Genomic DNA, 26694 nt, shown 5'->3' with positions numbered 1-26694 from the left:
AGGGACACTGTTAAGAGCAGAGAATCCTGTGCCCCAGACTGGACTGGCCTTTTCGCTGGCTGCCTGAGGTGGGGGTGGGGGTGGGGGGCAGGAATGGCCGGGGCCCTGTCAGGGGGAGTAGAGGCCAGGCCAGTCTCTCTGAGGGGCATGGTGGGTCCTGTCTAGCTCAACACAGGAAGCTCCTGTCCGGGCCGGAAGGTGTATTTGGGACCGATATTGTGACTCCGTGAGACATCCCCTGCACTCCGAGGAGCGCCCGCACTCAGCGGTATAATGTAGGGACCCCAGATGTCGGCTCTAGCCCTCCGTGTGCCTCAGTTTCCCGTCTGTGCCGGGGCCACCACTTCTGGGGACAGGAAGGCACTTGGAGAGCAGTTGCGACAGACTGGATCGTCATGTAGAGCTGAGAAGTGTGGGATGCGGCTTTCGGTTCCCTGCGGGGGCCCGAGCGGGGAGCGCAGGACAGGAGCGGCCCCAGAAGCTCCAAGCCCCGGGTCCCCAGCCAAGGCGACGGAGGCGAGAACCAAGTGCCTACGCACCAGTCAGGGGATGGGCAGTCGGTTTGCGCTGGGTCCCATCTCGAGGGCGGTCAGGAGCCAGTGGGCGGAGGCTCCAGGCCTGCGGCGCCCGGACCGGGGCGGGCCGGCCGGCGGGGCATTTAAACCCAGCGGCTGGCCTCTGGGACGCACCGCCCTGCGCCCCGCTCTGTCCGCCGAGCCGCCTCCCTCGGGCCCCAGCAGGCAGGATGCGGTCCACTTTGGCTCCGGGCATCTGGTTCCTCCGCACCTTCTCCAGGGACAGCTGGTGAGCGGCGCTGGGGAGGGAGGCGCGCCGCCCCGGGCAGCTTCCCCTCCGCGGGCAGGCAGTGTGGGACGGGGGCGGGCAGCCGGCGGCCTCGCCGCCCTGGAGCCTGCGCTCCGTCAGCGCCGGCAGAAGATGAAAATGAATGGCTGGCGCGCCCGCGATCACACACACACACCACCCCCCATCCTGGGAAAACACGCGCGCACAACACCCCACACCCCGGGACCGACCTTCAGAGTCCCTTACTTTCATCTCCCTGAGCACCTGAGCGAATCTGGACTTGTGGGCCAGGGAGTCGGGACCAGGGTGGTGCAGTTGCTGAAAAGTGGCTGCTGGCGTCGTGGAGTGTCCCTTTTGGTCTCACTTTGCTCATAACACAGAGGCCAGAACTCAGCGGTCCTGGGAGCTTGCCTTGAGGGGCTCCAGGCCCCCAGGGACTCACCAGGAAGCGCTTACTTCTCAGATCACAGGGGGCAGCTGTTCCTTAGCTGGGTGGTCACCCCAACAATGGGTAACCCCAGCAATGGGCGAGCCACTTCCACAGTAGCTTTCCTCCTGACTAAGGGAGGCCAGAGGAGGCCACCCGTGTGCGCGCGTGTGGGTGAGGTGCAGAGGCTCAGCTCGCTGTTCACCAGATGCCCACGGTGGAGCAGCTTGGTCTGCAGTGTTTTTCCGAAATACTGTGTTAGTTGCCATCATTTACAAATGATAAGATTTAACGTAAATAGCCAGATTCCTGGCTTCTCTTGAAAAACAGACAAAGCCATACCAGGCCTAAGTCCCCAAATTATATTAACAGGACTTAAGGAATCCCCTTTAGTTAGATGTTCTTAACATGACCAGGTTAGTCTAGTTTTAAAACTGAAAATTGCACATTTCTAACCCCCTCAGTTCTGGGCTGGTTGGTCCCCTAGGAACTTTCCTACCAGTGACAGTCCTCATTATATCCAGCCTTCTTCACCCATGTGCATGACTTATTTGGCCCTTTTTTGGAGTTTGGGACTGTTAAAATGTATTTTTCAGAAAAAGATAAAACCTGACTCTCCTATGGATATAAAAATGAACGTGTTAAAGATTTTATTTGACTCATAATGAAGGAATCAGAAGATGCTCCGATCCAGGAAAAAGAGAGTCTAGGGAGGGGTTAATGAGGAATTTATCGTTTCCCGGGGACAGAGTTTCAATTTGAGGAGATGAAGGGAATGGCTGGTGGTGACGGTTGCACAACAATGTGAAGGGAGTTAATGCCCCTGAACTGTTCACTATGAAATGGTTAAAATGGCCAATTTTATTATATATATCCCCAATTTAAAAAAGGAAATCCAAAGAACACGCCCATTTAGAAATCAGGAATACTGAGGAGAACTGGTTATCCCACAGGTTGGAAGGGAAGACTGAAGCTCTCAGCTTGTAGACACGTTTTGTGTGATGAGTTTCCCACCACTCGGAAGCACTGTGAGACAGCCGGTGGCCATGAGCCGCTGACGCAGATGACCTGCACGGGAGGCAGTGCAGTTTTCCAGTGAAACAATGTTTGCCTACAGTCTCCCCTGCTCTGAGCAAAAGTAGTTGCAAAGAAAGATCATTCTTTTTTTTTAATTTTTTTTTTTTTTTTTTTAATCCTCACCTGAGGACATTTTTCCATTTTTTGTACAGATAGAGTGGGAGGGAGAGAGAGAGAGAGGGAAACATCGATGTGAAAGGGACACATCGAGTGGCTGCCACCCACACAACCAACCAGGGCCGGGGACAAACTGCAACCGAGTACGTGCCCTTAGCGGGAACCGAACCCGGGTCTCTCCGGACAGCAGGCGGACGCTCTAACCGCTGAGCCAAACCGGCCAGGGCGAAAGATCATTCTTGATCATAAAATAAGGTTTGTCTCATTAGATTTGACCTGATTATATGGGTGTCGCGGGAGTGCTAATCTGTAACAGAGGCCTTGTGAAGTTTGCTGGAATTTTTTATAAGGAATTTTAGACTATACTTTTAAAAGCTTATTATTTATTGTTCTGAAATTAAGAAGCTAAGTTAAGAAACTCTCTTCACTAGAAGTTACCTGCTGTACCTATACATTTAGGGAAATTCCTCCCTTCTTGAGATGCCCCAAATATCCTAAGTTTCCTGGGCTGGCCAGGGAGTGGCCTTCCTTATTTGCCTACAAGGGAAAACAATAAGCCAGTTTTCTTGAGAGGGTTTTATTAGTGTTGTCTCCGTACAGTCAACCTTAGTTCCTTAAAAAGGGCTGATTATATCTTATTAATTGAGCATCATTGTCAATTACAACATTCTGAGGAAGGCATTGGTTGCATAACAGCTTTTTCTACTTATGCCATCGTTTAAACAAATAGGACAGATTTTTTTTTTTATCCTCACCCGAGGACATTTTTGCATTCATCTTCGGATAGAGCAAGAGGGAGAGAGGGAAGAAGAGAGAGAAACATCAATGTGAGAGAAACACATCAACTGGCTGCCACCCACACGACCCCAACCTGGGCCCGGGACAGACTGCAACCGAGGTACGTGCCCTTAGCGGGAACCGAACCCGGAACTCTATGGACCACAGACCGACGCTGTAACCGCTGAACCAAACCAGCCAAGGCAGGATAGATTCTTCTTGAACTTTTGAAATTAACCATATTGCTATGAAAAGCAAGAAGAGTCAACACAATTTTATGAATTCTGGGGGAATCAGGTAGGGAGAATAAGATATTTGTTTATGTTCCATTTCACTTTCAAAAACAGAGTCTACTAAATCGTGATAAGTTATGAGAACTTCAAAAGAAAGAGACCAGGCTGCCTTATACATTCAGAAAGTAGAACACCAGAACAATGTCAACAATATTCCAAAACAGACAACAAGCATCCCTTACCAGAACAATGTCAACAATATTCCAAAACAGACAACAAGCATCCCTTATCAGTTTATTCAGTCCTATGTGATTGCTTCTTATTCCACTGAATTGGGTTTGCAATCTCATAAACCCATCTGCTTTTTTAAAAAATTTTTTTTTATTATTTTTATCCTCACCCGAGGACATTTTTCAATATTTTGTTCAGATATAGTGGGAGGGAGAGAGAGAGAGAGAGAGAGAAACATCGACGTGGAAGGGACGCATCGAGTGGCTGCCACCCGCACGACCCAAACAGGGCCGGGGACAAACTGCAACCGAGGTACATGCCCTTAGCGGGAACCGAACCCGGGTCTCTCCAGACCGCAGGCCGACGCTCTAACCGCTGAGCCAAACTGGCCAGGGCCCCATCTGCTTTTTTTAAATTCTTCACCCAAAGATATTTTTTTATTTATCATTAGATAAAGTAGGAGGGAGGGAGGGAGAGAGAAATATCGATGTGATAGAGCCACATAGATTGGAATTAAACCCGCGACTCATTGGTCTGTGGGCTGACGCTCTAACCACTGAGAAAATCGGCCAGGGCTAAACCCATCTGGTTTTTGACTAAAAACTTTGGAAAATCCTGACTTAGTTCATTGGTATGTCCTTAAAGATGTCTAAGTGATGCCATCAGAAACCTGTGTCTAAGAGCAGCGCTTTTCTGAGGCAGTTCTGGGTTGTTAAAGGTAAGACCTTTGACCTCTTTAGGGAGCATCAGAGTAATACAAAAACTATTCGTAGGTGACAGGGACCTCAGAAGGCGCAGATCAACTTTCTACTGATCATTTTCAAAAGTGAATGAATGAAAGTGAATTTTCAACAGAGAATTCATGACAAGATTAATGCAGCTAACAAGGAAATTCGGTTGTTGCTGAAGTATGCAAAACAAAATCAAACCAGTCTCCCCACCCCAAAAATCTAGACCGTGGCCAAAAACATAATGAGGCTAATTCAAAGAAGATAGTGAGCGTAACATCTGATTTATAAAAAATGGCTGAACATACTTTTTATAGAGGAAAAAGTCTTGAGATATATGAAAATCCTGAGACATAATTTACATAATATATCAAGGATATACCAAGAATATCAACTGAAGAGATTCAGGAAGTCTGGAGTAAGTACTAAACATCTATATTTTATTTTGATTTTTTTAGAGAGAGAGGGAGAGCAAGATAGAAATATCAATCAGAGCCCTGGCCGGTTTGGCTCAGCGGTTAGAGCGTCGGCCTGCGGTACAGAGAGACCTGGGTTCGGTTCCCGCTAAGGGCATGTATCTCGGTTGCAGTTTGTCCCCAGCCCTGGTTGGTCGTGCGGGTGGCAGTCACTTGATGTGTCCCTTTCACATCTATGTCTCTCTCTCTCTCTCTCTTCCTCTTTCTCCCTCCCACTCTATCTTAACAAAAAATGGAAAAAAAATGTCCTCGGGTGAGGATTAAAAAAAAATGATTAGAAAACTTGGATACTTATGATGCTAAGAAACAGGCCTTGTCCCACCCATTTGAAAGTGATAATATTACATTTAAAAATAAACATAGAAGGTAACATCGTGAAGAAACAGCTCTTTCCTAAGAGGGATTTCCCTGTTTTAAAGTATGGAAATTATTCTGGTAAGACACAGATTTTGTGCTATCCAGGCAGATTACACAGGAGGCAGACATAACATGTTACCACCTCTCATGAAGAGCAGACCAATAATCAGCATTCAAGAAAATTTTGTGATTTTAACAGACAGAAAACCAAATTCTGTTTTTGCATTGACATAATATTTGATACTAAAAGAACCACAGCCTTTAAAAAAAATAACATGAATAAAATAAAAACTGAGCCAATTCAGTGACAAAATTCCTAACACACTGAATTGCTTCTTTTTAACTCATAATTTGCACATGCTATAATCCAAGGCAAATCAGTTTCCCTGTCCACAAACCTACAGTTTTATCCATTCAGGTCCTGTCCTTCATTGTCGTCTTTCTTATTCAGGAAAACCAGTTGTTTTACTTTAGGATAAAACTTTTTTCTTCTTAATAAACACAAAAGCATCTCATTACCATGTATACAAGGCTGTGTCTCTGCCCCTATCATTCCTAACAGTCTCATTCATAGATACTGTAGCCTTTAACCAAAGTAACATATTTCAGAGAAATCGGGGGTGGGAGGGTGGATATGGAGAAGGTGGCTAATTATAAACAGCCTGTCCCCCACCAGCATTTTATCTTTATTTATTTATTTGTGGTATGTGCCCTTAGCGGAAACCGAACCCGGGACTTTCTGGTCCGCGGGCCGATGCTCCAGCTGCTGAGCCAAACCGGCCAGGGCTCCACCAGCATTTTAGAAAAGCTCACACACACACGACACAATTTTGTATAGTCACACACGTTCACACACGTCTTCAAGTGTGAATCTGGATTCCAGACAGATCTGGACCGGACCCTTTCCCCACTGTGTGCCTCGTGCAGTTAGCTTTTCTCAGCCTCGGTTTCCCTCTTGGTCAAAGGTGGGTTCTAGAGGATAAATGTGGTACGTGACCACTCTTGACCCCTGTGCCCAATGGAGGTGCTCAGTAGGTGTCCTTTGACTTCTTTCCTCCCAAATATAGGTTTAGAGTCCTTTCAAACACTAAGTGAGAATCCACTTCCTGCCGTAGGCATATTATGATGTTGGGGTTGGAGGCCTACAGAGGTGAGCAGGACATGGTCCCTACCTTCTTGGAACTAAGGATCGGGCTGGAGGGTGTGTACGCTGATGACAGCAGTGACTGCATCCACATGTCCCCAAGGAGGCGTGAAGAAAGTCGACTAGGCACAGGGAGGGTGGACTGGGCCTGAACTTTGGATGCCTCATCTACGAAGTGAGGGTACTAGTTATTGCTGCCTTGGACATGTGAGGGTTGAGGAGGTGCAGAGCCCAAAGGTCTCACGTCAGCGACGGGCTCACGCTGAGCACCGACTCGACACTAATTACGGACTATTATTCCACTTGCTTTTCCTACTACTTTGTGCCAGGCATTGTTATTTGTAGTTCCCTGCAAAGCTACCCCACCTGACGGGTATACTGAGGCACAGAGAGGTTGTGTTGCCTGCCCAGCGTCGCACAACCCGGACATGGCTGAACCAGAGTTTGAATCCAGGTGAGCCTGTCCAAGCTGTCCTCCTGCAGAGGGTATGGCAGGGGGAAAGACCACGTGGCCATTTGGCCTTAGACAGATCACTTAATCTCCCCAAGGCTCCAGGTCCTGATCTACAGAATGGAAACAACAGTGTACCGATATCACAGGGTTTTGGTGAAATGAAGTGAGAAGCCGTCTAAAGCACTTAGCCTGTGCCTAGCTCACAGTCAGTGCCGGTGCTTGTGAGGTGCTTGTGTTTCCCGGGAGGGAGGGATTCCCCCTCATTAGGAGGAAACCGCAGCTTGGGACTTGGTGGAGCGGGAGGTACTATGAGCAGAGGGCGTGGAGCAAAGACCTGTCTAGTCAAGACCATACTGTGTGGCTGCAGCTGCAGGGGCACAGGGGCCTACGGAGCATCCCTGGTCCCTGGAGAGGAGGCTGAGGGGCAGGCAGCACCGTGTGCAAGCATAGGGAGCCTCTGGGTCGGGATGGGGTGGACAGCTTGTCCCTGGCCTTCCAGAGTCCTCCCTAGCTCTGGGCCTGGTCGGTGCCCTCCTTCTGTGTCAGCGTCTGCGCCTCATGTCTGTGGTTCAGCTGGCCACGTGGGCATCTTGCCAGAGAGATTCCTGGGGCTGTGCTTATGGGGCTGGGCCCGTTTCCTGGGGCTCTGTGAGGGGAGCGGCTCAGGACAGGGAGAAGAGAAACCTGTGGGAGGAGGGACCCTCTGGATGGGCAGGAATTGGGGGAGGGAGCCGTGAACTCCCACCTCGCTACCCCCCCCCCCCCCCCCCCCCCCCCCCCCCCGGGCACCTGAGTCTCCCGGAGAGCTGGAGAGGCCGAGGCTGGGCGCTGCTCTGCCCCCCCCCCCCCCCCCCCCCCGTTTGCTGAGGGCTCTCGCTGCTGATGCACAGGGGCTCGTTAACCCTTATAACAGTCTTGTGTGGCATACGGCTATTATTATCTCATTTAAAACAAGATCAAACTGAGGCTTCGAGAGATTAAACAAGTTGCCCGAGGTCACAGTAAGCAGCAGAACCAGAAATGAAGATTCATCCTCTTTTGGTCTAAGTCTCATGCTCTTTTCCCTCTTCTGTGATGACTCAGATCAGAGCCCCAGTTCTGCCAACATAGCTTTCTTTTGTCTTGTTTTCCTGGTGACTGCAAAGGGGTACTAGGGGAGGGCAGCAGAAAGGGCTCCTCAGACGAGATGTGATCACGGAAGGATCCAGGAGCAGAACCTGGAGGGTTACCTCAGGCCTTTGGGGGTCAGAGCTGATCTGCAGAGCACATGACCCTGAGGCTCCCCTCCCCCACGCCCTGGGTGGTTGCCGCCCCCCTCCCCCCATGGCTTCTGCTTCCTCTTCCACTGTGCAGTTTCCTCTTTCCGTCCTCAGAGCTGAATGGCCTGCACCTTCCTGGCCTTGGGAGGAGCTGACTCACGCCCCACGGACTGGTCTAGAAGCAGCAAGTGTTTGAAAGGGTCTAAGGGGTTGGTCAAGGCCTTATTTCTTCAGTCAGGCTGTACTGATGAGCACTTAGGTCAGAGTCGAGCTGTCTGAGAGGCACCGTGGAACTGAGGACAGACATGAGAGGTCCAGTCCCTGAAACCTGTGCCCCTGTCCGACTGTCCCTGAGTTGGTGTTTGGGTGCAGTGCGTGTGGGCACTATTACTGCTCTGGTTTTGGCCTCTGGCTTATGGTCTGGATTCTTCATGCTCAGGAGGAGTGGACGAGGGTGAGGCCTGAGGCGAGGCCTCCATGAGTCCTGAGGGAGGCCACCATCTCACCTCCTGGGCAGAACATAGCTCTGCGTACCACATTTCCCGTCTGTCCGCACAGCCTTCTTCAGAGTGACCAACCGACTGCCTGTTGACCACGTCTTCCAAGCATACCAGCTCTCCCTTTCTTCCCGTTGTCCAGCTGCCTGAACAAACTTCAGGCTGAAGCCGAGCCGTGTCTTTTTGTTCCGTCGGAATGCGCAAGGTTCCCCCACTTGGCTTCCTTCTCCAAGTGAGATGATCGATGTTTTCCTCTTTCCTCCAAAAGATCATCATGTCATCTCCTCATTTATTCACAAAGTCCTGGGCTCCTTGTGGCTACTAGCCAAGGGCTTCCTCCTGTGGGAAGGGTCTTGGGGCCAAGTCCTGAGTCAACTTGACCTCTGAGCAAGCACCCCAAAGCCCACCTGGAGGAAGGGTAACACGCAGAGGATTTCCTGGGCTGGCTCTGCCCCAGGGGGGCTCCGTGTCCTCAGAGCTCAGAGGCCTTCCCAGAGCTGGACTGTCCCTGCTCCATCTTGTACACAGGCCTGGCTCAGGATTCTGCCCTGTGGTGCCCATCCCAGGCTGGCCTTCCCGCCACGACATCTCCCAGTGGCCGTGGAGGCTTGGGCAGGGGTGGAGTGGTGGCACTGTTGTCACTGGCCTGGTTCTGTGGTTCCCAGCACTCGGTTCTTTTCAGATCTGCTCAGCCCTAGAACAGGCACAGGCATGGAGATCCACCGAGTCTGTTTTCTCCGGGCAAGTGCCAAGGTCACCTGCAGCCACAGCCAGCCCCTCCTGTCACGTGGCCACGTCAGAGGCCGCAGACATCTACCAGCAGCCCTGGTTAAGGCAGGGGGGATGGAATTGCCCGTGAGGAGTGTAAGCCCCACTGGCCTTACGTGGGGGTGGGGCTGCAGGATGCAAAGCAAGGAGGGGTGCAGGGACCAGGGGTGGGGTGGCTGGCTGTAGCTGTGTCCTAAGCTCCTCGCGCCTCTGCTGTGCTCTTTTTCCCTGTTGCTGACCTTTGCCACTTTGTGACGAATTGCTCTGAGTTCCCTCTCAGAAGCATTCCTAGTGCAAAGTCTTCACGAGGTTGATAAAGCCGTTATGCTCCGCTGGAGGAATCCGTTGGACTGGCCGCGAATCAATGAGAGTCGTACCCCTCTCTACTGGACCTGGTTACTCAGTAACCGGTGCCTGGTAGGCAGGCGGGACTCCAAAAGGTGCCGCTTCTTCGTGGCTTCTCGGCCTTTTGGCAAAGATCAAGTGTGGAGAGTGTGGCTTCTTGCTAACAAAGACTTAGAGGGTCATGGGGCTGCCAGCCCCGCCTGGAACATGTGGAGCCTCATCACACGTGTCCCTTGGCCTTTGTACCAGGACAGCCTGACCCAGCGCGGCGGCTGCCGTCCCTGCCGTCCCTGCCGTCCCTGCCCTCACCGCCAGGCAGACCCAGCTGTGTCTTCGCCTCCTGCTCCTGCTGGGGCCTCTCCATCCTGCAGGCTGGGCATGTGGGAAGGAAGTGAAACCCGCTGTACGCCCCGCTGGAGCGCGTCTGAGCCCCAGTGTGCGCCTTGGCCTCGGCTCAGCCAGACCTTAACCCTCTACCTGTGGCTCCTGGGCCCTTTTCTCAGAACAGTGGCCAGAGTGGACGGGAAACAGGGCTGGACTGAGGAGGCCTGGCTCCCCGTGCCCTCTGCCCAGCCCCTGTGAGGCTGAGCTCATCCCTCCACCACGCTCAGCCCGCAGGAGGTGCGGGAGGTCCAGCTGCGGCCCTCCTGCCCCTCCATCCCCAGGAGCCATGACTCCCGCTCTCTTGCCTGTTGACTTTTCTACTCAGGGCTGGGGTCAGAGCTGGGAGAGAGCTTAGGCCAGGCCCCTGGAGGAGGGCCGGGCTGGAGTTCCGCCAGGCAGATGTCAGCGTGGACTCTGCTGGGCCCCCTGTCTGCTCCCAAGCGAGCGCGGGCTGCCCCGCGGGCGCTGGCACCTGCCGCAGGCGCGGTGAGCGCGGCTCTCGCCTGCCGGGATCGGTGCAGCGCCTGCCGGGATCGGTGCAGCGCGATGAAACCACAAGCACACGCGGCTGGAATGAGGGGAGCTTTGCAGGGGAGCAAAATCTCCGGTTCTCTGGGCGCAGTCCTATTTATTTGCAGATTGGTACCCCCTGGTCACAAGGGGATTTAAGTAAATTATTTCCTTTAGATGGCATTACTACATACACCCTAGCTTTGTCTCTTGCTTTTTACGGGAAGAGATTTTGAAGCCTATAGATAGCAAACACTTATTCGCATGCAAATGAAGCGCCCAACACCCCTGGGCGGACCAGGTCTCCCCGCCCCAGGCTAAGGTTCCGAGAAGGCATTAACACAAGGTTGAGAGTGCTTAACACCAGGTTAAAAAAGTCCATCTTCCAAGCCCCCAACCCCATAGTGAGAGCTCTGGCAGTTCAGCCAGCCCAGGCAGGAATACTGGGGCCGTGGGAGGGGGCACCCTGGCCTCCCAATCCCTCGTCGGAGTGAAGCAGGATCCGGGACTCCCACCACCCAGAGGAGTGTGGTGCCAGCCCCGCCCCGCTCATCTGCCTGCGGCACCGCAGCTGGGGTTTCCGCCCCTCCAGCTCTCCTTCCACATCTGAGAATTTAAATAGTGCCACTGGGTGTCAGGCACTCGTGAGAGCCATGTGGCATCGCTCACCTGCCAGTAGCCCCGTGAGAAGGTGCTGAGCCCTCTTGTCAGATGAGCAGTGGGCGGAGGGGGTGAAGCCAGGGTCCCTGCTCTTTCCCACCACGGACACACCCTCTCTGAAATGTGGCACCGAGGGCCCCCGTGGTGAAGCCCTGTGCCCGAGGGGCTGGCTCTGCCTTCAATGAGGAAGCCTGTCAGGCCCCCCAAAATACTGAGACCTCTCTGATCTAGAAAATGCCAGCGCCTCTCAGCGACTTCCCGACACTGTCACCTCCACATCGCGGCACCCAAGGCCCCGTGTGCCCTGCCCCTGCCGCCCCCCAGCGTGGCTCAGTCCCACCGGCTACTCATGCTGCACTGAGAGGATGCCCCAAACGGGCAGTGCCAGTGCCCGCTCTCCGCCTCTGCCCACGCAGCTCTGTCCCTGGACCTCCCCCCCCCCCCAGCTCCGGCTGGCCTGGCCTCCTGCTTGTTTTGAAGATTCAGCTAAAGCCTCACCTCTAGACTCCTTTCCTGACGCTGCTCCCACCCCAGCTGGCCGGGCCGTCCCTCCTGCGTGCTTCCACGTCGTGCATGGCTGCCGCCTGTGCAGCGCCGTTACCCCCATTCTGTCCGTCTCCCCACTGACCCGTGAGCACCTGAGGCCCGAGATCCCTGTTATGGTTTCTCTTGCTTATTGCTGGACCCCTACACAGTGCCTGGCACGCGGCAGGCATATGTGCGGACGTGAGTGGGAGGGACTCTCATTTCTGCCCGAGAGAATCAGAGTGTCAGAGTGGGCATGATTGTGTCTGCGGCTGCGCCACCCCCACCCCCACCCCCGGGTTGGGAGAGGCTCCAGATGAAAGGCGCATGGAGCAGACATGGAAGAACCCAGGGACACAGGCAGGAGGAAGCCAAGGGAGGGTGCTCTGGGTCCCTGCTAAGTGGGCAGGTCCTGGTACTTGGGGGGGATCAGCAGGGCGGTGACGAGCTGGGGTGGGAGGAAAGGGAGGCTGGCCACCAAGCTAGACTTTTGAGCCCCATTGGCTCTGATCGGCTCCTCAGAGGGCCCGGCGTCTGCTGGGTTTTGTAGTCTGACTTCCCAGGCAGCACCAGACTCCACAGCTGGTGAGGACCTCGCTGCGGGCCCGTTTTGGGAAAACAGTCAGAGCCGGGGCCTCGGGCACCTTCAGATCTGGAGAAGATGTCACTTGTCACCTTGGTCAGAGGCTGCGTCCATGTGGCAGCCAAGCTAGGCTCAGCTGAGGGACACAGCAGGGACCAAGGACTAGGTGACAGTAGTACTGTGTTCGCCTTTCTTTGGGAGACGTGTGGTTGGTGCTGTCATCCCTGTGCAGTGATGAGGACACCAGGGGTGAAAGGTTTAGGAACTTGCATGGGTCACACAGTAAATGAGCGGCCCAGCTCAAAGCTTTCAGCTTTTTCCAGACCTGGAGCCTCCCGGTAGGGGGCTAGGTTGCAATTTCCTGTGGGACTAGTTTCTTCCATCCATCGCTCTTTGAAGAAGGCCAGCGGCACCCTCTCCAGACGCCCCTCAGGTTCTCTAAGTCTCGATCCTAGGAGCCATGAGCCATATGCCCACTGGTGGGGCCCGGAAAACATTGCTGCCATCAAGCTTGCTGATGTCAGGCACTGTGACGGTCACCTTGCAGTAACCCCAGATTCCCTGGAGAACGCGTCCCTGGAGAACCATGCCCACTTGGGAGCTGGTAGCCAGAGGGGCCAGGTTGTGGAGGAACGTGAAACCCGGGCTAGACAGCCGGCACTTGGTTCTCCACAGACTGGAGAGCCACTGACAAGTTTAAGCCGGGCCGTGGAGCGGGTCACGTGGACCTTCATTCTTTTAAGAAGATGAACCGGGGGCAGTGGATGGAATGGAAACAGAGAACCCAGGCAGGAAGCTCAAAGCCAGGGAAGCATAGAGCAGGGCCTGGTAGCTCAAATCCAACTCAGGCTCTGCCGAAAGTCCCCTCCTGACACACTTGGAGGAAGTAAGTTTGGGTCTTGGAGGCAGATTCCAGAAAGGGCAGGTCGAGCCGCAGTGCCCAGCTCCTTGGATCCATCGAGCTGAGGGATGCTAAGGGCTCCAGGGTCCCTCCTACCCGTCTCCCCTTCTCCACGAGATCTTTGTGAACCAGGGCAAGGGGCTTTCTGAATGCCCCGCCTTTCTCCTGGCTGGGGGACCACTTTGAGGCCCATTTTCCATGTGTTCCTGAGTCCCGGCTGCTGACCGCTCAGCTGATCTCTGCTGAGAAGCAGACAGTGACTCAGGGCCCCGCGGTCCTTCCCCAGACCTTATGGAAACTAGCGGTGTCTGGCTGAGCTGTCCTTTCCATCCCAGACCCGTGCACCGGTGCGGAGGGGGCTGGCAGAGGGCACGTGACGTGTGAGCCACAGGTGGAAGGAATGGCCCTGCTGTCCAGTGGGACAGCTGAGGCCAGGACCAGGACCGGGACGTGGGTCCTGTCAGCAGCTCCCACGGGTGCCACACGTCCAGCTGCGGTCTGGGCTCTGCTCAAACAGGCCCGCGGCAGGTGCTGGCTGCCGAGTTCCGAGCTTCACTGTGAAGACTCTTCTCCCCACCAGCCTCCCGCCCGTCGCCTCTGGTATTTCTAAAACAACTTTAGCTCCCCGCCTCCATCTCTCTCACACACGGCCACGGAGCCTCTCTGACCTCAGTGAGGCCCATTGAACGCAGCGTGACGGAGGTCACGAGCGGAATGTGTGTGTGGTCCAGGGCACTGGTGCCAGGCCCGCTCTGGTGGCAGTGCTCAGGGTTGGGACCAGGGAGACAGGGCTCCTGAGCACCCTGGGCTCCGGGCATCTGTTCCTGCCCTCTCCTCGGCTCTGCCCCAGGGCGTGGTGTCCGGGGGGATCCTGAAGGTGGAGTTGGAGGTGCACCCTGCGGCTGGCAGAGTGGGCCCCGGGGGACACTGGCCCCATCTCCCTGCTAACCCGGATGCCCACCGTCTCCTGCAGGTACCGAGGCTTCATCCTGCTGCTCACCTTCTTAGTCTACACCTGCTACCACATGTCCAGGAAGCCCATCAGTGTTGTGAAGGTGAGCCGGCTGGCGGGAAGGACGAGCCCAGGAGGTGCGGGGCTCCACGGCTGGAACTCGGCCACGGCCATCCTTGTCCCTCACCGTGAGCGCCCAGCCTGCTCCTCCACCCGGCCGGCGTCCACTCTCAGCAGCTCTTCTATTCCAGAGAACTGTCCCTCGGTGCTCCTTGTGACTTGATTCGCCACGACAGCAGTGTCGGTGGCTGTGTGTGCACAGAGAGCAAGGGCCTTGGGCTCTGTGGGTCCTGCCTTCACTGAGGGTCCGCTGTGACCACTGTGGCCAGTTCCTCAGGAGGGGATGCCAGAGGGAGGAGCAGAGTCCGGTGGGGAGGCGGTGGTGCAGGTGTGGCTGGTGGTGCAGGTGTGCCTGGTGGTGCAGGTGTGGCTGTGTGGGCGGTTGCTTGCTCTTCTCTGGGCTGAGTGGGCTTTGGGGCCCCTGACCTGGGATCTCATTGTCCAGAGCCGTCTGCACCAGAACTGCTCAGGGATGATCCAGCCCCCCAATGACACCCACAGTCCCAACGACACCACATGGTGCAGCTGGTCTCCGTTTGGTAAGAATGGGGCAAGTTACTTCCCCCTCCCCTCCCCCTCGCCAGGAAGGGGTTGTCCAGGTCCAGAAAGGCCTTCCAGCGGGCAGCCACGCAGCGAGCTTTCTCTCATCTCTTTCAGACCAGGACAACTACAAGGAGTTGCTGGGGGCCGTGGACAATGCCTTCCTTGTGGCCTATGCCATCGGCATGTTTATCAGGTAAGAGATGCAGAGCCAGTTGCGTGGTCCAGAGCGGCTGCGTCTCCTTGAACTGGGGGCAGCGGGGTCAAAGTGAAACTGGTAGCTCCCCAGGTGGAAATGAGGCCCAGGCTTCCGCACGTGGAATTAGCCCCCAGCTAGTCTCGTTTCCCTGCGCGGTCACTGAGTCTGCTCCCACTTTTTTTTTTGGTACGTGCCCCTAGCGGGAACTGAACCGGGGACTCTCTGATCTGCAGGCCGACGCTCCAGCCACTGAGCCAAATCGGCCGGGGCGAGTCTGCTCCCACTTTTAGTAGCTCTCTCCCCTGGAAACCCTCTCCTGGACGCTCCTGGTTCTGCACTCGTGGTGAGGCTGCAGTGCCGTTTGTTCTGCCCGGGATCCTCCAAGGGCTGGACGCAGAAATGGCCAGGACACCCTGCCCTGTCCCGGGCCTGAACGAGCAAGGCAGGCCTGGTGCTCGTCCGAGGATTCAGGCAGGCACCCCCGGCACGCTCACAGCCTGATGGGTCAGCAGCAGCGTGGCGGCTGTGACCGGGTGGCGCCAGGGCGCTCTGAGGCTCAGAGGTGGTCACTTGGTCCAGGCTGGGGTCGGAGAAGAGGGACCAGGGAAGGCTTCTGGCAGGAGATGAAATGTGCACCGATGCAGAGCAGCTGGGCTTGGCGCTGGAGAAGGAAGAGCGTGAGGAAAGGCAGGAAGTGTGACCTGGGGGTGGGGTGGGGATCAGCAACGGGAGTAGTGTCTGAAGGGAGTAGCAGCAGGAGCCGGCCGAAGGGGGAGGTCACGTGGGCCAGGCCTTGGGCATGGAGAGCGCTGGAGGGTTTCACTCAAGCTGTGACGTTCAGACTTACATGTCAGACAGGCCGCTGAGCGGGACCGGAGGTAGGTTCAGGGAGGGCGAGGCTGAAGGCCTGGTCATGCTGAGAAATGGATGACAGCCCAGCGACACTTTGAGGAGTGCTTGCCTTAGAAGAGTAGTAACAGTGCTGGAAGAATTCGACACTCGGGAAACTATTCACGAGTAGGAAGCGTGGGTCTTGGAAACTGAATGTGAGGGGTGGGAAGGAGAGGCAGATACGGAGGCAGCTCCGTGGTTTGCGGCTTGAGCGGCCAAGGATGGCGGTGCCATTCACTCCGAGGAGGGCAAGGGCGACGGGCTGGGTAGGGGGAGGAGGGAGAGGAGTTCAGTTTTAGTGTTGAGTTTCAAGTGTTTGGAGGCCTCCAAGCCAAGATGTCCAGCAGTACCTGGACGTGGACCTGAAGCTCTGGGGAGAGTGGACTGAAGACATGTACTTGGAGGTAGTTCAAACACACGAGTGCTGCAGGGACTGCTCCCAGAGAGGATCCATGAGCAGGCGTGGTCCCCAGGGCTGGGGGCGGAGACCGCAACAGCAGCATCAAGCAGGCCAGGGCGGGGACAGCTCCAGGAGTGTGGTCAGCTGTTGTTTTTTTTTAAATATGTTTTTTTATTGATTTTTAGAGAGAGAAAGGGAGAGGGCGGGGAGAGAGAGAGAGAGAGAGAGAGAGAGAGAGAGAGAGAGAAACACTGATTGACTGCCTCCTGCACAACCCCCACTGGGAATCGAGCCTACATCCTGGGCCTGTGCCCTGACCTGGAATCGAACTGGCGACCTCTTGGTGCCTGGGGCAACACTCAGCCAATTGAACCACACCAGCTGGCTGGTCAGTAGTTTCAAATAAAGCAGAAACGCCTAGAGAGTGGAGGACTGAGGGGTCCCTGGCTGTGGCAACACGGAGGTCCCTGGTGGTCACCTTGGCCAGAGTTGCCCCAGTGGTGTGTGTGTGTGTGGGGGGGTCACTGAGAAATGGAGACAGAATTGAGGAGCACAGACAACAGGGATTGACCACAAGTCTAACTCTCTCTTCTCCAGTGGGATTTTTGGGGAGCGGCTCCCCCTCCGTTACTACCTTTCAGCTGGAATGCTGCTCAGTGGCCTTTTCACCTCGCTCTTTGGCCTGGGATATTTCTGGGACATCCATGTGCTCTGGTACTTTGTGCTTATTCAGGTAGGAGCCTCCGCCTTGCCCTTGGGCCTCTGTTTCCCATGCAGAAGGCATCTAGTCCTTCTCAGCCGCCCGGTCCTGCCCTGACACCTCCTGCCCAGCCCACTCTCCTCGCGTCCGGCTCCCCGCCTCCCAGGGTCCGGCTCCCTGCCTCCCAGGGTCATGCATTTGCTGGCTCAGTAAGTCTGCCCTGAGCACCACCCGAGGTCACCAAGATACCTGAGAGGCTGGGTCTCTGCTATAAAGCATTTTGGGCCAGAGGGCCTTAGAGGGTGTGTGCATCTGTAGTGTGGTCTGGAGGGACCCCTCAACCATGATCTTGGACCTCCTCAGCCCAGGACGGGTGAGGGCAGGAAGTTGGCAGCACACCTGGCCTGTCCCACCTGCCTGCTCTCTCCCTGCAGATCTTTAATGGACTCGTCCAGACCACGGGCTGGCCGTCGGTTGTGACCTGCGTTGGCAACTGGTTTGGGAAGGGGAGGTGAGCGTGACAAGCGTGTGCGTGGGAGGTTCCCTGGGAGGGCTGGGGTAGTGAGGGGGTCTCTGGGCCCCCTACTATAATTCCAGGGTGAAAGATTCTAAACTTGTCTCCATTTTGCTGGCTTTCATTTGTTGAGTGAGATTAACATCTTAGTGACAAAAGCAGTATTGATTTTCCATTGATAAGGTTTTAACCCATAAAACAGCCACCTTAATTATGCTTTTCCTCATAATCGATGAATTTCTCCTGAAGAAGGCAAATATTAAGCTTGTAAAACTGTATTTTTTTTTCTTGAACTGGATTTTGTGCAAAAAAGTTGCTTTGGAGCAGGACTTCTCTCTCTACCTTGGCACCGTTGACACCTGGGGCTGGCTGGGTCTGCGCTGGGAGGCCGGCCTGCGCACTGAAGCTGCTCAGCGGCATCACCACTAGGTGCCGCTAGCACGCCCGAGCTGTGACAGTCAAACCCTCCAGACATTGCCCATGTCCCCTGGAGGTTGAGGACGACTGCTTTAGAGTTACAGCCACAGGGATGGAGAGAAGAGAGGGGGCGGGGCTTGAACCCTCAGGACAGCAAGGGCTCATTGGGAAGCCCGTGTGCTGGCTCAGAGACTGCCAGTCTGGCTGCCCGTCTCGATCCGAGCCATCCTCCCCCCTTTCCCTGGCATGGAGGCTGTAGGCAGCCAGCTTTCGGCACTTGGCCAGGGCAGTTGAGATGAACCCTATGCTTCCCTTTACACTTTTACTACTCCTCATCTTCTCTGCCTCCCTCCCTCCAGGCGGGGGTTCATCATGGGCATCTGGAATTCCCACACATCTGTGGGCAACATTCTGGGCTCCCTGATCGCTGGCATCTGGGTGAGCGGGCACTGGGGCCTGTCCTTCGTGGTACCAGGCATCATCACTGCTGCCATGGGCGTCGTCACCTTCCTCTTTCTCATTGAGTGTGAGTGGACCCTCCCCACGGGGCCCATCCTTCTGGAGGGGCATGGATTTGGAGGACCGGATGTGGGACTGGGGACAAGTGACCTCTCTGAGCCTCAGTTCTCCCCTTTGTAAACAGAATGGTCAGCTGGTACGTCCCCGGGCTGTTGAAGGCTCAGGTGACGGGCAGTTAGAATGCCTGGCAAATGCTGGCTGAGTCTGAGGGGTGGACAGGGAGGTGGGGCAGACAGGCCGCCCCACCTTCTCTGTTCTCACCCCCTCCCCGCCGGCCTGAGCCAGCTGGGCCGGGTGGGGCGGCTTCATAGCAAGAGAAGGGAAGGCCAGGAGGTGACGGGCCCGTTGTCGAGAGCCAGGCCCAGAAGGTGTCTCCGGAGCCCCAGTTCCAGCTCCCCATGTGGCCACACTGGGGGTGGGGACCAGTCCCAGTGCACAGGGAGGGCCCTGTCTGAGGAAAGCTTCTTCGAAGGTTTTTGTTTCAGACCCAGAAGATGTGGACTGCACCACCCCTCAGCACCACGTGAGTATGAGCCCCATGCTCCCTGCCCTCCCCCTGCACCCCCAGGCAGGACTAGGGAGGAGGACGCCCTGAGCCCACAGGCCCAATGCCAGGCCCTGGGGCCGCAGGAGTTCAGTCCAGTCCAGAGAGGGACACACACCTCTCCCAGCTTCAGAGCCCTGGCCTCTCGGGTGGGTCCCCTGCAGGAGGGGCACACGGACGTGCCCACAGAGGTCTCATCTCGTTCAGGATGGGATAGAAGAAAAGCAGAGCAACCCCGAGGACCCTGGGAATGACCCCTACTGTCACCGGGACAGCAGCCTGGAGGCAGCTGCCGGATGCTCCAAGGAGCCAAGCGCTCAGCCTGTTGCCATCAGCTTTTGGGGGGCGCTCATGATCCCGGTGAGCAGTTGGGGGACTCTCTGGGAGATGGGGCTGCTCAGGGTGATCTGGGGTTTCCAGAATTCCTTCAGAGGAGATGCCCAGCGTGGGGAGTAGGGAGGCTTGTCTGGGTGCAGCACCGAGTAGCAGGCACACGGCTGTCACTGAGAGCAGGTGTGTGTGTGAGGGGCTCAGTGGGTGGGGGTGCAGAGAGCTGGGTGCTGCTCAGCTGCCCCCGGGGCTGCACCTTCTCATCGTGCCCTCTGTTCCGCTCCCCAGGGCGTGATCGAGTTCTCTCTGTGTCTGCTCTTTGCCAAGCTGGTCAGCTATACCTTCCTCTACTGGCTGCCCCTCTACATCTTCAACGTGGGTGAGTGCCGGGGAAGGCGAGGGTGGGGGGCTCTGTCCGTGATGTGAGGCGTGGACCGTCGGACACAGGAAGGATCTCGCTGAACCCTTCCTCGGGCGTGAGGAGATTTTTGTTCAAATGCAGAGTCGGACCTTGTGTGCTACCCCCAGACCCTGATTCCAGCCACGTTCCCCCTGGAACTGAGCTGGGGGAGGAACGCAAAGCTCTGGTCTGCAGCCCCCCCAACTCCTCCATCCTGTGTGCAGGAGAAACCCGCCAGGCTGCTTGGCTCGAAGGTGGGGGTGGGGTCGGGGGTGCCTCTGGGCGTCCCGGAGCCTCTCCCAACCCCAGGAGAACGCCTGGTGAGCTACCCCGCTGCCTGCAGCCTGGCGGCGAACACTGTTCTCCTGTCCCAAGGGGCTGCCAGAGCCCATGGGATTCTGCCCTGTGCGGGGTTGGCGGCACCGCCCATCTCCTGGACTCCTCCTCCCGCCTCTGCCCCTTCCGAGGATGGACAGATGAGGAGAGGTCACTTTGTGGTTGAAAAGGACGCTTCTGTCTGCCTGGCCCGGGTCTTCGCTATTCCATAGGACAGGTGGCCATTCCGTCAAGAGGCAGACCCCTGGCCCTGGCTGGGTGGCTCAGCTGGTTGGAGCGTCATCCTGTCCACCAAAAGGTTGCGGTTCAACCCCCAGCTGAGGCATATATGGGGGGCAACCAACCAATGTTTCTCTCTCACATCGATGCTTTTCTCTCTCTTTCTCTCTCAAATTAATAAACATATCCTTGGGTGAGGATTAAGAAAGAAAGAGAGCCCTGGCCAGTTTGGCTCAGCAGTTAGAGCATCGGCCCACAGACCAGAGAGTCCTGGGTTTCAGTTCCTGCTAAGGGCACGTACCTCAGTTGCAGCTCATCCCTGGCCCCGGTTGGGGCCGTGTGGGAGGCAACCAGTCGATGTTTCTCTTTCTCTTCCTCCCTCTCTTCCTCCTGATGCAAAAATGTCCTCGGGTGAGGATAAATAAAAAAGAGAGAGAGAGAAAGAAAGAAGCAGACCCCTGCTGCAGTCCCGGGCTCAGAGCTCCTCCCGCCCCTCCCCCAGGCTGCGGTTCCCGGGAGAGCCCAGGGCCAAGGCGGCCTTGCCATGTGCGGGCTCACTCCAGACAGGACACTGCAGGGATTAGTCAGGGCCGAATTTCAAGCTATGACTTGCCCCACACCTCTTATCCGGGGGCCTCTTGCAGAAATAGAGGCGGGGCCTCAGGGCAGCTTCGGGGACACAGACTCTTTGTTCCGTGACCCTGGTGCTGACTTCGGAGTATGAGTCACACTTGGAGGCTGGGCTATAACTCAAGCTTCTGGATGCTCCTTCTCTAGTCCTAGGGCAGGGCCTGGGACCCGAGGTCCTCGCTGTCCTGTCTCCTTCCTGGCTGTTCATTAGCAGAGCTGGCAGGTGGCTGGGAAGCCCCTGGCGGTGGCCACTCAGTCAGAGCGGGAGCCGGCTGGCTGGGCTGAGGCTCAGTGAGAAGTGTACCCCCATGGAAGGTGGCCTGGGGGGGCAGGGCTCTCAGGGGGCGCTGGTCTGAGAGGTCAGGGCCATCCCGCAGGCGAAGGCAGTGCGGGTCCGGGGGCCACGGACACGTAAGCTCGCTTCGGCCCAGCACTTCCCTGTGGTTCTCACCGCTCCCTCCGAAACCGGAGGCCGTGGTCTGGGTGGGTGCCCGGATTTTTCTGGCTGTGACACTCCGGATGTTTGCTCTCAGGTCTGACACAGTTGTGTTTTCACAGCTCACTTCAGTGCCAAGGAGGCCGGGGACCTGTCCACCCTCTTCGACGTTGGCGGCATCACGGGTGAGGCCCTGCCCACCTTTGCCTGGCGGTGCCTTATCCTCTCCTCCTGTGGGTGCAGAAGGGAGGGACAGGTCCCATGGAATGTGACCGGGGCAGGTGGCATCAGAGAGAAACAGAACTCCTGCCCAGCTGGGTGGCCCTAAGAAAGATGGCCCTCATGTTTGGCCTTCCTGTGAGCAGTGGGTACAGGGAGGACTCTGCTGGCTCCGGATGCCCAGGCCCAGGCCCGTGCTGGCAGAGATGGGGCCGGGCGGCTGTGGTGGGGCCTTGGGCTGCAGTGTCTGAGTTGGTCTGTGTTCCAGGCGGCATCCTGGCGGGGCTCATCTCTGACTACACCAATGGCAGGGCCACCACCTGCTTCGTCATGCTGATCCTGGCGGCCCCCATGGTGGGTACAACCTCAGGGCAGTGCGTGTGCATACGTACCTGTGTGGCTGCTGAGCCGGGTGTGCACCTGGGCCTTGAGCGCACGCGTGTGTGTGCATCCCTGTGCACAGGAAAGAGACCCAGACAGGGTTTTGGAAAGGGACTAGTGATTATCGGCCTTGGTGAAGAAGGGTCGACTAGCTGATAAACTCGATCAAGGAAAGAGTAAGAGATTGAGGCTAGATGAGAGAAGACTGTCTTGAAACAGGAAATGAGAAATGACCACATCTTACTCACCCCCATCCTCGGGACATTAAGGACCACATGGTCTGGGTGTGAGAAGGACAGGAGTAAGGTGACCTGCAGGAGTCCGGACTTCCGGGCTCCATCTGACAGAGGTGGCCCACGGGAAGCCTGGGTGTGACTCTGCCTCTCCCCTTAGCTGTTCCTGTACAACCGCTTTGGCCAGAACGGGATTGCCACCTCCATAGGTGAGACACTGCGGGTCCTGCCCGGCCACGGGGAGGCGCTGCTTGGGGCACTGGTGGGAAGCAGAGGTTCTCAGCCTGAGGCCAGGGGTTTTCACCTCATCTCTGACCGGCTGTCTCTGCTGCCCCCTCAGTGATGCTGATTGTCTGTGGGGCCCTGGTCAACGGTCCTTACGCGCTCATCACCACTGCTGTCTCAGCTGACCTAGTAAGTGCCTCCCCGCCCCCGAGGACAGGGACCACTTTGGGGTCTTAGGGCCTCTGCTTCCTGGTCCGTTTCTCCCACAGCCCTTTCCTCCTTTCTTGGCCCACACCGACAAGATCCTCCGAGTCCTTCAGGATCCTCCATCGCCCAGCCCCCAGCTCTGAGCCCCAACGCCGCCTGTCCCCGGGTCATCGGCCCCGGCCCTCACCCTGCGTTCTCTCCCCAGGGGACTCACAAGAGCCTGAAGGGCAACGCAAAGGCACTGTCCACCGTCACGGCCATCATCGACGGCACTGGCTCCATAGGTCTGTGACCAGCTTTTGGCTCCTAGCAGCTGAGCACTGAGCCTTGTCCTGGGCACACCCCTTGGACTGCTCCATCACGTGGGTGGGGTGCAGGGTCCCTGGGCGGGTGTCCTGCTCTGACACTGTGCTCTGCACAGGTGCGGCTCTGGGGCCTCTGCTGGCTGGGCTCATCTCCCCCACGGGCTGGAGCAACGTCTTCTACATGCTCATCTCTGCGGACGTCCTGGCCTGCTTGGTAAGACTTCTTGGGGTGCACAGATGGATATTCGGGGTGTCCTGTCCTGCCAGGCTAGAACCCTGGGGTCCAAAGAATTGTCCACTAGGGGCTTTGGGACAGCAGTCCTTTGCTAAGAACCACTTCATCTCCCACGAGTGACCCCTGCTGAATGAAGCTGTGTGCCCAGCCCTGTCCCTCCTGCCAGCCCACTCCTGGTCACCAGCACTGGGGACTAACCATGTGCTCCTTTCCCTGCGCCTCCAACTCCCACAGCTCCTCTGCCGGTTGGTGTACAAAGAGATCCTGGCCTGGAAGTCATCCCTGAGCCAAGACACGGGGTGAGTCCTCTGGAGAGCTGGAGCCCCCCCCTCCCCCCTCCCCCAGTTCAAAGCCCATGGTCCGGTGCTGAGCGCCCAGTCAGCCCAGCTCGGCGCGGACCTGGGACAGCGGAGCTGCCCTGGATGTGTTCCGTGCTGCCACCCCGCCCCCGCCCCCTAACCTGCCCTCTGTTGTCCTGCGTGTCTCCATAGCTCTAGTCTGGCCTTAACCCACGCCCGGTAGTATTTTCAAGTCCCATGACTTTTGTGAGTATTTTCTTCAAGTCTGTGACTAATGTGCCATCAGAGTGGGTCCTGCATGCAAATCCTTCCTCTTCTAGTGATTTTTCCCAACTCGCTCTTTCTTCTGGGGGGCACCTCCCAAGGCTGTCCACCTAAGCAGGGCGCGGTGCTGGGGACGTGTCCTAAGCGGCCTGAGCTGTCCAAGGTCGGCAGCCTCTTCTCTCGGGGAGCAGTAGGCCTTGGACAGAGCCCCAGGACAGAGGAGGCAGAGTCCGGGGAAACAGTTTTTCTTCTGAACTCAGACTCTGAGCTGCAGTGCTCAAGTCCAGGGACCAAGGGCACTGGGCCCTCTGCCTGTGGGGTGCAGACCGAAGCAATTGCCAATCAAAGCCTGTGGGACAAAATGGAATAAGTGTCGGTGATTGGCTGGTGTGCTCCCTGTCTGCTACCCGGTGGTGGTGGGCGTGCGGCTGCAGGCTGGTGGCGGGGCTGGGCTCCGTGCTGGTGCCGAGGGCTCCCCTGGCCTTCCGCGCTCTCCTTCGGAGCAGGAGACTCTTGCTAAGGAGAAGCTGGCAGAGCTGTGGCCGGTCGGGGTGGTAGATGTGGGTCATGGTAACGGGCACACTTCCCTTCAGGAAGGCGTCGCCCAGGTTCAGGGGAGGAACACAGAGCAGGAGGCCTTGGCAATCTGGGCCGTGCCCTGGCCTGCAGGAGGGGGGACTGGGCCCCAGGACCAGTGCTGCTCCCACCGGCCTTCCCTGAGCCAGGCCTGAGGGGAGCCTGGGGTGGGGTCAGGGGCTGGGGCGGGCACTGAAAAGCAGCAGAAAGGAGCAGAATGAGCACCGAGGAAGCCTCTGCCCTGTGCCTGGAATGAGGCCGACTTCAGATACACTGGCTGCCCTCCCAGCCGCCTTGAGAGGCAGACGTGCTCGGGCAGAGACCAGGGGGCGGAGCTCAGGGCTCGGCTGTGCCTGAGGCTGCGCCTGTCCCTGGTGTGTGGGGTCCGCTGTTCCCTGTACGCTGGCCCTTCTCCGAACGGCCTGTGTGGGGAGCAGAGTCACTCACCAAGGCCGAGGGAGCTCTGGGCCTGGAACCAGAAATCCCCGGACAGTCCTGCTGTCTCTGCTCACCTTCATTTTACACCGTAAGGCTGTGGAAGTTCGGAGAAATTGCCCGAGGTCTTCTAGATGGAGACGCTTATCCCTAAATACCTGCAGGGCTGAGCTGAGGCTGAGCCGACACGGGAGCCACGATATTGCTTTTTAAAGCTGTGAAATGTGGCAAATATTGTAAGGCTTTAAATGTAATCTGGCTTTCTATTCCCTGCTGAAGAGGTGAGAGGGGGCCCTGATCATAGAGAACAGGGATGAAGGCAATTATTGAGGGACCCCGGGAACCCGCTTTCCCTGTTCCCACCACAGGGGCAGGAGGTTATTAACCGGAGTCTCACTCTCTCTTCCATTGTCTCTCTCCTCCTCGCGCAGGTATAAAGAGTTCTGAGGCCCCGATTGGAAAAGAGGCCTCAGCTGGGTCCCAAAGTGTCCCCCAGCAAGACCACTGAAACTGACAGCTGAGGCAAAGCCTCTTGAACTGACGCCGCCAGCTGCGCGCAGGGACGCCCGGGCTGGGAGGCCTCCCTGGGAAGAGGACAGCCGGGTGGACGGGACGGGTCAGAGCTGAGCCGTGTCTCCATCCTGCTGCGGGAAGTGTCTGCCAGGACTCCTGCCTGTCCAGGTTCCAGGCCGGAGGGCGGGGGCCCCACGGGGCCACGGCCGGACAGCACACCTCTCCGTTCTGTGTACGACCGAACAGCCATAACCAGCTGGGACCTAGCGATGGGATGCTGACCCGGTTGCACCGCTGCTGCCACTCTTCATCCTTTGTCCACAAGCCATCTCATCTCTGCTTGGACCTGCTTCCAACTCCTGAGCATCCTTGCTGTACCCCGCAGGGCCAGGACGGGGGACATCTCTCTCGGGCCTCCCCTGCCTCGCCCTGTCCCAGCCCTCTTGGTCCAGGAGGACACGTGTCAGGGCAGTGTTGTGGGGGTGGGGCGGGGCGTGGAGCCAGGACTGAGAATATCAGTGTGTTTTGATAAAAATGTCAGTGTTTTGATAAAGTGTCAGTGGTTATTGGGAGCTCCCGGGACGCCAGCTCCGCTCTGGGAAGGGAGCAGACAGTGGACACAGACGTGGTGACAAGTCTGGTTCATTCAGGAGCCGTGCAGCTGCCTGGCTCTCTGTCGTGGCCTTTTCTGCCCTGGGTTCCCGGTGACTTGGTCTGTCCACCTCAAGTCCTAGAGGGATCCAGCCAGGCTGGCTCTCGGCGTTTGCCTGACCGCTGAAGCCACCTCTCAGCACCAGCGCTGATGGCCTTTGCCGGCTGTGCCCGTGCCGGAACTCCCATGGGTTGCGGAGGTAGCGTCCCAGGACCTCCATGTCATGTGCTGGGGCTGGTCACACGGTCATTCCCAGCGGAGACACTCCTGACACTCATGACCTGGGGGCAAACCAGGAGCTTAAAGCCCACGTAAGCTACCCTGCTGCATTGGCAGACTGATGGCTGGATGCAAACCCCTCAAGGCGAAATGGGCAGCACACACCCCAGGGCCTGATACTCCGTCTTTGAAAGCAGGAGCCAGCCGGGGGCCTCTGGTCCTTAGACCCGCAGGACGGGAGCCAGAGTTGCAGGGCGATGCTTCTCTCAGGACTGTGGTTTATCCGCCAGCCTCCTCCAGGGGGCCGCTAGGTGGCGCCCTGACCCCGCGGTAGAGACCAGCGTGAGCCTGGAGCCCGCTGCCCTGTGGGCGGAGGAGCAGACGTTCCTGCGCTCGCCAGCTGTCAGCTTTCCGCTGCAGACAGGTCAGGGTAGGGGGGTCTTGTTCTTCTCTGGCATGTTTGAGGTCTCTCCCGCAGCCTCACCCCCTAGAAAAGTGTGGTAACGATACTGGTGTGAAGGGAGACC

The 26694-nt window shown here is 57.0% G+C and overlaps 1 protein-coding gene across 1 annotated transcript; it reads left to right on the top strand.

Annotated features, from left to right (window-relative positions):
- The first annotated feature begins 726 nt into the window (after positions 1-726).
- Positions 727-25826, top strand: SLC37A2 (solute carrier family 37 member 2). The gene is made up of 18 exons (XM_036276732.1): positions 727-804; positions 14231-14312; positions 14775-14868; positions 14987-15065; positions 16957-17092; positions 17494-17570; positions 18350-18516; positions 18995-19032; positions 19261-19413; positions 19672-19762; positions 21527-21589; positions 21892-21977; positions 22398-22446; positions 22578-22651; positions 22875-22953; positions 23091-23188; positions 23444-23508; positions 25215-25826. Exons 1-18 carry the CDS (start codon positions 746-748, stop codon positions 25228-25230), a joined length of 1506 nt encoding a protein of 501 aa, XP_036132625.1. The 5' UTR covers positions 727-745; the 3' UTR covers positions 25231-25826.
- Positions 25827-26694: the final 868 nt, after the last annotated feature.

This window comes from Molossus molossus, unplaced genomic scaffold (genome assembly GCF_014108415.1).
Source record: "Molossus molossus isolate mMolMol1 unplaced genomic scaffold, mMolMol1.p scaffold_m16_p_22, whole genome shotgun sequence".
Classification (NCBI taxonomy): domain Eukaryota; kingdom Metazoa; phylum Chordata; class Mammalia; order Chiroptera; family Molossidae; genus Molossus; species Molossus molossus.
The sequence above is the reverse complement of the archived record's forward strand: the minus strand, read 5'-3'. Positions and strand labels throughout refer to the sequence as shown.

Bases quoted from the DNA above. Each gene is read 5' to 3' on its own strand.
- SLC37A2 (XM_036276732.1), top strand. From the start codon at position 746: ATGCGGTCCACTTTGGCTCCGGGCATCTGGTTCCTCCGCACCTTCTCC. The intron at 805-14,230 runs GTGAGCGGCGCT...CGTCTCCTGCAG, and splicing joins ACCTTCTCCAGGGACAGCTG to GTACCGAGGCTTCATCCTGC. The intron at 14,313-14,774 runs GTGAGCCGGCTG...CTCATTGTCCAG, and splicing joins AGCCCATCAGTGTTGTGAAG to AGCCGTCTGCACCAGAACTG.